The sequence below is a fragment of the Lontra canadensis genome, unplaced genomic scaffold, assembly GCF_010015895.1.
Source record: "Lontra canadensis isolate GAN:19392208 unplaced genomic scaffold, GSC_riverotter_1.0 scaffold183, whole genome shotgun sequence".
Taxonomy (NCBI): domain Eukaryota; kingdom Metazoa; phylum Chordata; class Mammalia; order Carnivora; family Mustelidae; genus Lontra; species Lontra canadensis.
In genome coordinates this window covers 444,076-456,678 of record NW_022631177.1, presented here as the reverse complement: position 1 = coordinate 456,678, position 12,603 = coordinate 444,076, and the positions used below count along the sequence as shown (strand labels likewise).

The window sequence follows — 12,603 nt, the reverse complement described above, 5'->3', positions numbered from 1 at the left end:
AGGTCTTTTCTGGTTCCATATAAATTTTAGGATTATTTGTTCCATTTCTTTGGAAAAAATGGAAGGGATTTTGATAGGGATTGCATTAAATGTGTAGATTGCTTTAGGTAGCATAGACATTTTCATACTATTTGTTCTTCTAATCCAGGAGCATGGAACATTTTTTCCATTTCTTTGTGTCTTCCTCAGTTTCTTTCATGAGTACTTTATAGTTTTCTGTGTATAGATTCTTAGTCTCTTTGGTTAGGTTTATTCCTAGGTATCTTATAGTTTTGGGTGCAACTGTAAATGGGACTGACTCCTTAATTTCTCTTTCTTCTGTCTTGTCGTTGGTGTAGAGAAATGCAACTGATTTCTGCGCATTGATTTTATATCCTGACTCTTTACTGAATTCCTGTACAAGTTCTAGCAGTTTTGGAGTGGAGTCTTTTGGGTTTTCCACATATAGTATCATATCATCTGCGAAGAGTGATAGTTTGACTTCTTCTTTGCCGATTTGGATGCCTTTAATTTCTTTTTGTTGTCTGATTGCTGAGGCTAGGACTTCTAGTACTATGTTGAATAGCAGTGGTGATAACGGACATCCCTGCCGTGTTCCTGACCTTAGCGGAAAAGCTTTCAGTTTTTCTCCATTGAGAATGATATTTGCGGTGGGTTTTTCATAGATGGCTTTGATAATATTGAGGTATGTGCCCTCTATCCCTACACTTTGAAGAGTTTTAATCAGGAAGGGATGCTGCACCTTGTCAAATGCTTTTTCAACATCTATTGAGAGTATCATATGGTTCTTATTCTTTCTTTTATTAATGTATTGTATCACATCGATTGATTTGCGGATGTTGAACGAATCTTGCAGCCATGGAATAAATCCCACTTGGTCGTGGTGAATAATCCTTTTAATGTACTGTTGGATCCTATTGGCCAGTATTTTGGTGAGAATTTTCGCATCTGTGTTCATCAAGGATATTGGTCTGTAATTCTCTTTTTTGGTGTGATCCTTGTCTGGTTTTGGGATCAAGGTGATGCCTCATAAAATGAGTTGGGAAAATTTTCCTTCCATTTCTATTTTTGGGAACAGTTTCAGGAGAATAGGAATTAATTCTTCTTTAAATGTTTGGTAGAATTCCCCCGGGAAGCCATCTGGCCCTGGACTTTTGTTTGTTTGAAGATTTTTGATGACTCTTTCAATCTCCTTACTGGTTATGGGTCTGTTCAGGTATTCTATTTCTTCCTGGTTCAGTTGTGGTAGTTCATATGTCTCTAGAAATGTATCCATTTCTTCCAGATTGTCAAATTTGTTGGCATAGAGTTGCTCATAGTATGTTCTTTAATTGTTTGTATTTCTTTGGTGTTGGTTGTGATCTCTCCTTTTTCATTCATGATTTTATTTATTTGGGTCCTTTCTCTTTTCTTTTTGATAAGTCTGGCCAGGGGTTTGTCAATCTTATTAATTGTTTCAAAGAACCAGCTCCTACTTTCGTTGATTTGTTCTATTGTTTTTTTGGTTTCTATTTCATTGATTTCTGCTCTGATCTTCATGATTTCTCTTCTCCTGCTGGGTTTAGGGTTTCTTTCTTGTTCTTTCTCCAGCTCCTTTAGGTGTAGGGTTAGGTTGTGTACCTGAGATCTTTCTTGTTTCTTGAGAAAGGCTTGTACTGCTATATATTTTCCTCTCAGGACTGCCTTTGTTGTGTCCCACAGATTTTGAACCGTTTTGTTTTAATTATCATTTGTTTCCATGAATTTTTTTCAATTCTTCTTTAATTTCCTGGTTGACCCATTCATTCTTTAGAAGGATGCTGTTTAGTCTCCATGTATTTGGGTTCTTTCCAAATTTCCTTTTGTGATTGAGTTCTAGCTTCAGAGCATTGTGTTCTGAAAATATGCAGGGAATGATCCCAATCTTTTGATACTGGTTGAGACCTAATTTATAACCCAGGATGTGGTCTATTCTGGAGAATGTTCTATGTGCACTAGAGAAGAATGTATATTCTGTTGCTTTGGGATGTAATGTTCTGAATGCATCTGTGATGTCCATCTGGTCCAGTGTGTCATTTAAGGCCTTTATTTCCTTATTGATCTTTTGCTTAGATGATCTGTCCATTTCAGTGAGGGAAGTGTTAAAGTCCTCTACTATTATTATATTATTGTCGATGTATTTCTTTGATTTTGTTGTTAAATTGGTTTATATAGTTGGCTCCTCCCATGTTAGGGGCATAGATATTTAAAATTGTTAGGTCTTCTTGTTGGACAGACCCTTTGATTATGATATAGTGTCCTTCATTTCTTATTGTAGTCTTTCGCTTAAAATCTAATTGATCTGATATAAGTATTGCCACCCCAGCTTTCTTCTGATGTCCATTAGCATGGTAAATTGTTTTCCACCCCCTCACTTTAAATCTGGAGGTGTCTTCAGTTCTAAGATGAGTTTCTTGTAGGCAGCATATTGATTTTTTTTCAATCCATTCTGATACCCTGTGTCTTTTGATTGGGGCATTTAGCCCATTAACATTCAGGGTAAATATTGAGAGGTATGAATTCAGTGCCATTATATTGCCTGTAAAGTGACTTTTACTGTATATTGTCTCTGTTTCTTTCTGATCTACTACTTTTAGGGTCTTTCTTTGCTTAGAGGACCCCTTTCAATATTTCCTGTAGAGCTGGTTTGGTGTTTTCAAATTCTTTCAGTTTTTTTTTGTCCTGGGAAGCTTTTTTATCTTTCCTTCTATTTTCAATGATAGCCTAGCTGGATATAGTATATTTGGCTGAATATTTTTCTCGTTTAGTGCTCTGAATATATCATGCTAGTTCTTTCTGGCCTGCCAGGTCTCTGTGGAGAGGTCTACTGCCAATCTAATGTTTTTACCCTTGTATGTTACAGACTTCTTGTCCCAGGCTTCTTTCAGGATTTTCTCTTTGTCGCTAAGACTTGTTAAATTTTACTATTAGGTGATGGGGTGTGAACCTATTCTTATTGATTTTGAGGGGGGTTCTCTGAACCTCCTGGATTTTGATGCTTTGCCATATTAGGGAAATTATCTACAATAATTCTCTCCAATATACCTTCTGCTCCCCTCTCTTCTTCTTCTGGAATCCCAATTATTCTAATGTTGTGTCGTCTTATGGTGTCACTTATCTTTCAAATTCTTTCCTCATGGTCCAGTATTTGTTTGTCTCTCTTTTGCTCAGCTTCTTTATTCTCTGTCATTTGATCTTCTATGTCACTAATTCTTTCTTCTGCCTCATTTATCCTAGCGGTAAGAGCTTCCATTTTTGATTGCACCTTATTAATAGCTTTTTTAATTTCAACTTGGTTAGATTTTAGTTCTTTTATTTCTCAAGAAAGGGCTTTTATCTCTCCAAAGAGTGTTTCTCTAATATCTTCTATGCCTTTTTCAAGCCTGGCTAGAACCTTGAGAATCATCATTCTGAACTCTACATCTGTCATATTACCAATGTCTGTACTGATTACATCCCCAGCCTTTGGTACTGCCTCTTGTTCTTTCTTTTGTGGTGATTTTTTCTGCCTTGTCATTTTGTCCAGATAAGATTTGCTTTCTCCTCCTCTGGAATTCTGCTGCTCTCCTTGGTGAGTGAAGTTGGTCTTGACTGGGTTTCTTGTTGATCTTCTGGGGGAGGGGCCTGTTGTACTGATTCTCAAGTGTTTTTGCCCCAGGTGGAATTGCACTGCCCTTACCAGGGGCCGTGCTAAGTAATCCGCTCGGGTTTGCTTTCGGGAGCTTTTGTTCCCTGAGCGCTTTCCACAGAGTTCTGGAAGACGGGAATGAAGATGGCAGCCTCCCAATCTCCGGCCCCGAGGAGCTGAGAGCTCAGGGTCCCGCTTCTCAGTGCACCCTCAGAGAAAACACCCAACGGCCCCCATCTCCCTGGCCTCTGGTCACGCTTGGAGGAAAGCGCTTAATCGCTTGCACTTGGAGAAAAGTGCCCAGTCCCTTCCATCTCTGTGGCCTCTGGCCACGCTCCAAGCTCACCCAGCCTGTGACCGGTTCAAGGTAACCCTGAGCTGAGAGCTCACTCCTTGTCTTTGTCGCTGTAGCCGGCTTCCCTGCTCTAATACCTGAGAGCTCTGTGACACTCAGACACCCCCAGTCCTTCTGTGACCCTGCAGGACCTGGGGTTATGCTGACCCCACGTTGGCTTCCCCCTGATTTAGCCTCTGGAGCGATGTCCCTCCATGAAGCAGACTTTTAAAAGTCCCGATTTTGTGCTCCGTTGTTCCACCACTTGCCGGGAGCTGGCCCCTCCCCGCTGCGGTCTATCTTTCCATCACTTTGGATTCACTTCTGTGCAGGTCCTACCTTTCAGAAAGTGATCGATTTTCTGTTCCTAGAATTGTTGCTCTTCTTCTCTTCCATTTCCCATTGGATTTGTAGGTGTTCACAATGGTTAGATGAGCTATCTAGCTGATCTCCTGCTACCTCATGTCGTCTCAACCTGCTACTTCTCCGCCATCTTGACTCCTCCCCTCTTATTACAGTCTTTGGTTTAAAATCTAGTTTGTCGGGGCGCCTGGGTGGCTCAGTGGGTTAAAGCCTCTGCCTTCAGCTCAGGTCGTGATCCCAGGGTCCTGGGATCAAGCCCCGCATCGGGCTCTCTGCTCAGCAAGGAGCCTGCTTCCTCCTCTCTCTCTCTGCCTGCCTCTCTGCCGACTTGTAATCTCTGCCTGTCAAATAAAATAAAAAAAATAAAATCTAGTTTTTCTAATATTAAGAATTCTTTTGTTGTCTATTAGGATGACAAATATTTGTCCACACCCCCACTTTCAATGTGGAGATGTCTTTGGGTCTAAAACAAGTCTCTTGTACCCAGTATATACATGGGTCCTCTGTTTTTTATGCAGTCTGATAACCTATGTCTTTTTAAAATATTATTTATTTATTTGAGAGAGAGTGAGAGAGAGAGAGAGAGAGAGAGAGAGAAAGAGAAAGAGGGAGAGAATGTGCATGTGCAGGGGGAGGGGCAGAGGGAGAGTGAGAAATGGACTCCCCACTGCATAGGGAGTCTGACATGGGGCATGATTCCCGGATCCTGAGATCATGACCTGAGCTGAAGGAAGACACTTAACCAACACAGCCACCCAGGTGACCCAACATATGCCTTTTAATTGTCACATTCAGTCCATTTATATTCAGAATAATTCTTGAAAAATATGAATACAGTGCTATTACATTACACATAAAGTCATTGTTTCTGTAGAATGTCTCCTTTCTTTTCTGCTCATTGTCACTTTTGTGTTATCTCTTTGCTCAAAGGATCCCATGTAATATTTCTTGCAGGGCTAGTTTAGTGTTCATATATTCCTTTAGTTTTTGTTTTGTTTTGTTCTTGTTTTTGTTTTCTGTTCTAAATGACAGCCTTTCAGGATAAAATGTTCTTGTCTGCATATTTTTTCCCACTTAGCATTCTGAATATATCATGCTAGTCTTTCTGGCCTGTCAGGTCCCTCTGGACTAGTTTGCTGCCAGCCTTATGTGTCTACACTTGCAGATTAAGGATCTCTTGTCCTGAGCTGCTTTCTGGATTTTCTCTTTATCTCTGATATTTGCAAGCATCACTATTATATATTGAGATATTGACTTACTTATTGATTTTGAGGGGGGTTGTCTGTGTCTCCTGGGCTTGAATGCCTGTTCCCTTTCTCAGCTTAGGAATGTTCTCAGCTATAATTTGTTCAAGTAAACATTCTGTGCCCCCCTTCATCTTCTGGGACCCCTATTAAGTGGATATTATTTCATTTTATGGAATTGCTGAGTTCTTAGAGTCTCCCTTTATGATCCAGTAGTTGTCTTTCTCTCTTCTTTCTAGCATTTTTAAAATTTTCCATCATTTTATCTTCTATATCACTGGCTATCTCTTTTGCCTTGTTCTTCCTTTCCTGTTAGAGACTCCATATATGACTGCATCTCAGTAATAGCATTTTAACTTCAGCCTAATTAGATTTAATTATTTTATTTCTGCAGTAAAGAATTCTCAAGTGTCTTCTATGATTTTTTTCAAGCCCAGCTAGTGTATTTATAATAATTGTTTTTTAATAGATTTCATTTATTTATTTGAGACAGATAGAGATAGAGAGAGAGCACAGGAAGGGTGGGAAGGGGCAGAAGGAGGGAGAGAAGCAGACTCTTTGCTGAGCAGGTAGCCTGATGTGGAGCTCAATCCCAGGACACTGAGATCATGACTTGAGACAAAGGAAGATGCTTAACAAAGAATGACCCATGTGCCCCTATAGGGGCAGACATTTTACTTATATCTGTATTGATTAATATCTTCAGTGAGTATTACCTCCTGTTCTTCCTTTTGGGGTGAATTTCTTCATCTCATCATTATGTCCAGAAAAGAATAGAAGACAGTGAGAAAAGACAGCAGTAGCAACAACAACTGAGATTTAAAGAAGAAGAAGAAAGAAGAAGAAGAAGAAGAAGAAGAAGAAGAAGAAGAAGAAGAAAATAAAGCAAGATAAAACAAGAAAGAAAATAGAACAAAACAAAAAAACTAGATCTTGGGTGTATTTTAATCTGCTTGACAAAAGAAACTAGATCCCAAAACAGGAAAGAAAGAAACACACACACACACACACACACACACACACACACACACACATATATATATAATACAATACAATACAATGACATATATATAATGTATATATATATATATATGAATTGAAAAAATAAGATAATAGTTCAAAAAATTAAACCTGAAAGACTAAAGAATTTTTAAAAAATGAATGCTCTATACTGTTTTTCCCAAGAGAAGAAGTTCTTAGTTCTCTATGATCTGTAAACTTGGGGTTAGCCAGTTGTTCCTGCTGGTCTTCTGGTGGAAGTGCCTGTTGAGCTGATTCCCAGATACCCTTGCAGTTGTGGAAGTGTGCCTCTTTTGTCAGGGGGCCAAGCTTAGTGTAAGAGGCAACAGATTCCACTATGTGGTGCTGTTTTGCTCCCTGAAGTCTTTCAGCAAAGATGGGTGAGATTAAAATGCTGGTGCCCTACTTTCTAGCCCCAGAACTGAAAGTCTGTCTCCTTCCCCCAACTCTTCAGTGAGCACTCACAAAGAAGCAATCACTCTTGTCTCTCTGGTTTCCGTCTGAACTCTGTGTTCACCCAGACTGTGACTGTTTTTATCTGAGGCATATAATTGAGTTTCAAGTATCCAAATTTCATGGACTCTTGTTGTGCAGATCCATGCTGTTCTTCCCAGGGGAGGGATTGGGTCTTGCCTTTACTTCTGACTATTCCTGGGCCTCTGCCAAAGAGCAGTTGCACCACCATGAGGTGGTTCACAGTTTATGGCAACACCAAGCAAAAAGCCTGTGCCAAGACTCACAGTCCTCAGCCAGTTTCCCCACTCTGATGCCTGGGAAATCTGCTGCACACAGACATCACCATTCTTCTTGTAACCATGAGTACCCAGAGACTATTCTGCACCACCTAGATTTCCACCCCACTTTGCCACTTGAGCTTTAAGTCAGGGATGTCCTCCACAATACTAGACTTTTAAAGTTCCGGTTTTGCACTCTGCTGCTTCTAGTACTTTCATTTACCCTCCTTAAGCTGGTTCCCTTCTTGGCTGCCATTTCAAATATATCACACCAGATTCATGTCTCCACACCTCCTACTTTGATAAAAGTAGTTGTTTTTTCTATTGGCAGAATGGCAACATTTCTTTTCTCAGATCTTGCAGGTGTTTAGAATGATTTGACAACTATCAAGCTGAATTCCAGGGACCAGACAAACTTAGGGTCCCCTACTCTTCTTTCATTCTAACTCCTCCTCTCTCCAGGTCTTTGATGCATTTTGAGTTAATTTTGTATATGGTATTAAATAGGAGTTCTGCCTCATTCTTTTGCATATGGAAATCCAGTTTTCACAGCATCATTTGCTTAAAAGACTGCTCCCACTGAAAAACACAGTTATTTTCAACAAACGATGTTAGCAACACTTGTAAGCTCTATTCAAAAGAATGGAACCAGACTATTTTCTTACACCATACACAAAAATAAACTCAAACTGGATTAAAGACATACATGTGAGTCCTAGAACCATAAAAATCTTAAAGGAGAGCACAAGGATTGACCTCTTTGACATTGCTAGTAGAAACTTCTTTCTAAATATATCTTCTCAGGCAAGAGAGATGAAAGCAAAATAAACTATTGGGACTACACCAAAATAAAAAGCTTCTGTACAATGAAGCAAGCAGTCAACAAAACTAAAAGGGCAACCTGCAGAATGGAAGAAGATATTTGCAAATTACTTATCCAATAAAGGGTTAGTATCCAAAATATATAAAGAACTTAAACAACTCAACACTCAAAAAACAAATAATTCAATAGAAAGTGGGTAGAAGAAATGAACAAACATTTCTCCAAAGCAGAAATCCAGATAAGCAAGAGACACATGAATAAATGCTCAACATCACTCATCATTAGGCAAATAAAATTAAAACCACAATGAGGTAACACTTCAAATCTGTCAGAATGATGGAAATCAACAACACAAGAAGCAAGAAGTGTTGGTGAAGATTTGGAGAGAAGGAACCCCTTTTGCACTGTTGGTGGGAATGCAAAGTGGTGCAGACACTGTAAAAGACAGTATTGATTTTCCTCGAAAAGTTATAAATAGAACTATCAAACAATCCAGTAATCCTACTACTGAATATCTACCAAAAATACAACAGCAATAGTTCAAAGGGATATACATATCTATAAGTTTATAGCAGCAAAATATATATAGGAGCAGCCCAAGTGTCCATCAATTGAAGAGATTGTATATATAAACAATGGAATATTATTCAGCCAGAAAAAATGAAATCTTTCCATTTTGCAGCAACATGATTGGAGCTAGAGAATAATGTTAAATGAAAAATGTCATTAAAGAAAGAGAAATACCATATGATTTCACTCATATGAGGAATTTAAGAAATAAACGAGTAAAGGAAAAGTAAGAGAAAGAGAGGCAAACCACAAGGCCGACTTTTAACTATAGAAAACCAACTAACAGTTACCAGAGGGGAGGTTGGTGGGGGGTGGGTGAAATAAGTGATGGGGATTAAGGAGGGTGCACCTTGTGATGAATTCCAGATGTTGAATCACTATACTGTACACCTGAAACTAATGTAACACTGTATGTTAACTACAGTGTGATAAAGTAAAAATAAAAATAAAAAAATATATCCTTGCTAGTTATGGTAAGATTCAGATTTTGTATTTCTATATGCTTTAGTCTTGGTAGGTTTTCTATTCTAGGACTCTGTCCATTTCATCTAGGTTATCCAATTTGTTGGTGTAATATATATACATATACATATATATACAATATGTAAATATAGTTTGTATATTATATATGTGTATATATATATACACACATATATATATATATTTCAGTATAATTAGTAGTAATATCCTCCCTTTCCATTTTTTATTTTAGTAATTTGAATCTCCTCTCTTCCTTAGTCCATCTCACTGAGAGTTCTTCAATTTTGTTGATGTTTTCAGGCAGCCAACTTTTGGTTTCATTGATTTTCTTTATTGTTTTTCTATTCTGTATTTTATTTGTCTATGCTTTGTCTTTGCAATTTCCTTCCTTCTATCTTTGAGTTTAATTTGTATTTCTTTTCCTAAGTCCTTAAGTCTTAAAGTTAAGTTGTTAATCTGAGATCTTTTTTAACGTGAATATTCATAGCCATAAATTTCTCCCTTAGCCCATTTTCCATGGCATCTCATGTTTTGCTATGCTATGTTTTCATTTTCTTTTGCTTCTTGGGTCAGAGATGTAGCATTAGGTGTAGAAATTGAGTCATTTTCATTTGATTCTTGGATCAGAGGTGTAGCATTAGCTGTAGAAATGGAGTAGAAAACAAGCCAGAAACACTGAATGAGGGTCTGAGCCAGCATAAATGCTCAGAGTATTGTCTTGATATTTCTGGTTAATCTCAAAGGCGACCCAACCTAGGTCAGAGGTAGTGGGTCACAGAACAAAGAAAACTCCAGGAATCATGGCTCAGCTACCTATTTCCAGAACTATACATAGATATAATAATTCTAAATACTCAGTAATATTTTAGGATTGAGTCAAGATCAGAAATTGAGATGGTTCCTACCAGGAAATTCAGCTATAGGAAGAAGGACAATAACTGTAGGGAAAATAGGATTGAATCTGACAGTAGGTTGGGAGAAAGCCCTGGTTTTAAGTCTTATTCTGTTCCTAATCAGTTATTTGAATTTGGGAAGATCAATTCCACCTCTTTGAGCTGTAGTTTCCTTATTTGTAAAGTGAAAATATCCCCTGCCCTGTATTGAAAATAGAGGATATAAAAAATCTCTTTCACTTCCTCTTTCTTTCCTTCCTTCTTATTTTGTTTCAATCCCCCTGGTCATCTCTGTTTTTATTCCTATTGTCTCTCCTTCCCATATTCCAGGGCCAGTGATCCGGGCTGAGGTTGGTGACACCATCCAGGTGGTCTTTTACAACCGTGCTTCCCAGCCATTCAGTATACAGCCTCATGGAGTCTTCTATGAGAAAGACTACGAGGGAACTGTGTACAATGATGGTGAGCAAGTAGGGTTTCCAACTAATGTGAGCTTCAGGTAATAACAGATAGCTCTAGAGGAAAAATAAATAGGGGAGGGAGTGAAGAAGGAGACAGAATTGATTGTCTTACATGGATGTTGTTAAGTGGATCCATGATACTATAATGAAGCAGGACTGGGTTCAATAAGAGACACATTCTTTTAAATATATTTAAATATATTCTGATTGACATTTTAATTTATTTTTTAAAGTTGTACCATTTTTTAAAGATTTTACTTATTTATTTGAGAGAGAGAGAGAGAGAAGGCATGAGTGGGGGGAGTGGCAGAGGGACAAGCAGACTCCCCATTGAACATGGAGCCTTATGTCGGGCTCAATTCCAGGATCCTGAGATCATGACCTGAGCCAAAGTCAGATGTTTAACAAACTGAGCCACCCAAGTATCCCTGATGGACATTTTTAAAAATTTTATTATTTATTTATTTATTTGACAACAGAGAATCACAAGTAGGCAGAGAGGCAGGCAGAGAGAGAGGGAGGAAAGCACGCTCACCACTGAGCAGAGAACCCAATATGGGGCTAGATCCTAGGACCCTGAGATCATGACCTGAGCTGAAGGCAGAGGCTTAACCCACTGAGCCACCCAGGTGCCCCCCCCCGATGGACATTTTAATGATATTTGTTCTTCCAACCCATGAACATGGAATGTCTTTCCATTTCTTTGTGTCATCTTCAATTTCTTTCATCTGTGTTTTATAGTTTTCAGAGTACAGTTCTTTCACCTCTTTGGTTAGGTTTATTTCTAGGTTTCTTATTATTTTGGTGCAATTGTAAATGGCATTATTTTCTTAATTTCTGTTCCTGCTCCTTCATTATCAGTGTATAGAAATGCACCAGATTTCTACACATTGACTTCTATGACTTTACTGAACTCATTTATCAGTTCTAGTAGTTTTTTGATGTAGTCTTTATAGTTTTCATTATAAAGTATCATGTCATCTACAAATAGTGAAAGTTTTACTTATCCCTTGCAAATTTGTGTGCTTTTTATTTCTGTTTGTGGTCTAATTGTTGTGGCTAGGACTTCCAGTACTATGTTGAATAAAAGTACTTAGAGTGGACATGCTTGTCTTCCTTTGGACCTTAGGTGTAAAGCTTTCAATTTTTCCCCAGAGTATGATGTTCATGTGGGTTTTTGCATATATGACCTTTAGGGTTAGTATTCCAAACATCTAAAGAATTTACATAACTCAACACTCAAAAAATAAGTAATCCAATTAAAAAATGGGCAGAAGACATGAACAAACATTTTTGTTCATGTTCAAATAAGACATCTCAATGGCCAACAGACACATGAAAAGATGCTCAGCATCACTCTTCATTGGTGAAATGCAAATCAAACTACAATGAGATATCACCTCATACCTGTCAGAATGGCTAAAATCAACAACAGAAGAAACAATAAGTGTTGGCAAGAGTGTGGAGAAAGTGGAAACTTCTTTCCCTCTGGTGGGAAAGCAAACTGGTGCAGGCACTATGGAAACAGTATGGAGGTTCTTCAAAAGTTAAAAGTAGAATTACCCTAATGATCTAGTAATTGCATTACTCGGTATCTATCCCCTAAATACAAAAACATTATATAGAATATCATGTCATCTGCAAATAGTGAAAGTTTTTCTTCTTCATTGCTGATTTGGATGCTTTTTATTTATATTTGTTGTCTGATTGCTGTGGCTAAGATTCCAGCACTATGTTAAATAACAGTGGTAAGAGTGAACATACCTGTCTTCTTCCTGACCATAGAGGAAAAGACCAAACTGAAGGTCACCAGAAGGGAGGTGGGGGGCGAGATGGGGGAAATAGGCAATGGGGATTTAGGGGTGCAGTTGTGATGAGCACTGGGTATGGTATGTAAGGGTTGTACAACTGAAACTATTATTATATTGTATGTTAACTAACTGGAATTTAAATAAAAGCAGCTATTATTACTATAATAAAAAAATATAAATAAATAAATAAATAAATAAATACTTTTAAAAATTCCAAAAGCACT

The 12,603-nt window shown here is 38.1% G+C and overlaps 1 protein-coding gene across 5 annotated transcripts in view; it reads left to right on the top strand.

The window, feature by feature from the left end:
- HEPH (hephaestin) overlaps positions 1-12,603 on the top strand; it is a 100,124-nt gene that overhangs the window by 21,903 nt on the left and 65,618 nt on the right. For 4 of the 5 annotated variants that reach the window (XM_032846906.1, XM_032846905.1, XM_032846903.1 and 1 more), the window contains exon 8: positions 10,438-10,569. In XM_032846906.1, the coding sequence (XP_032702797.1) occupies positions 10,438-10,569 (132 nt within the window). The remainder of the gene's footprint in view (positions 1-10,437; positions 10,570-12,603) is intronic. The other variant, XM_032846902.1, reaches the window with a different exon arrangement.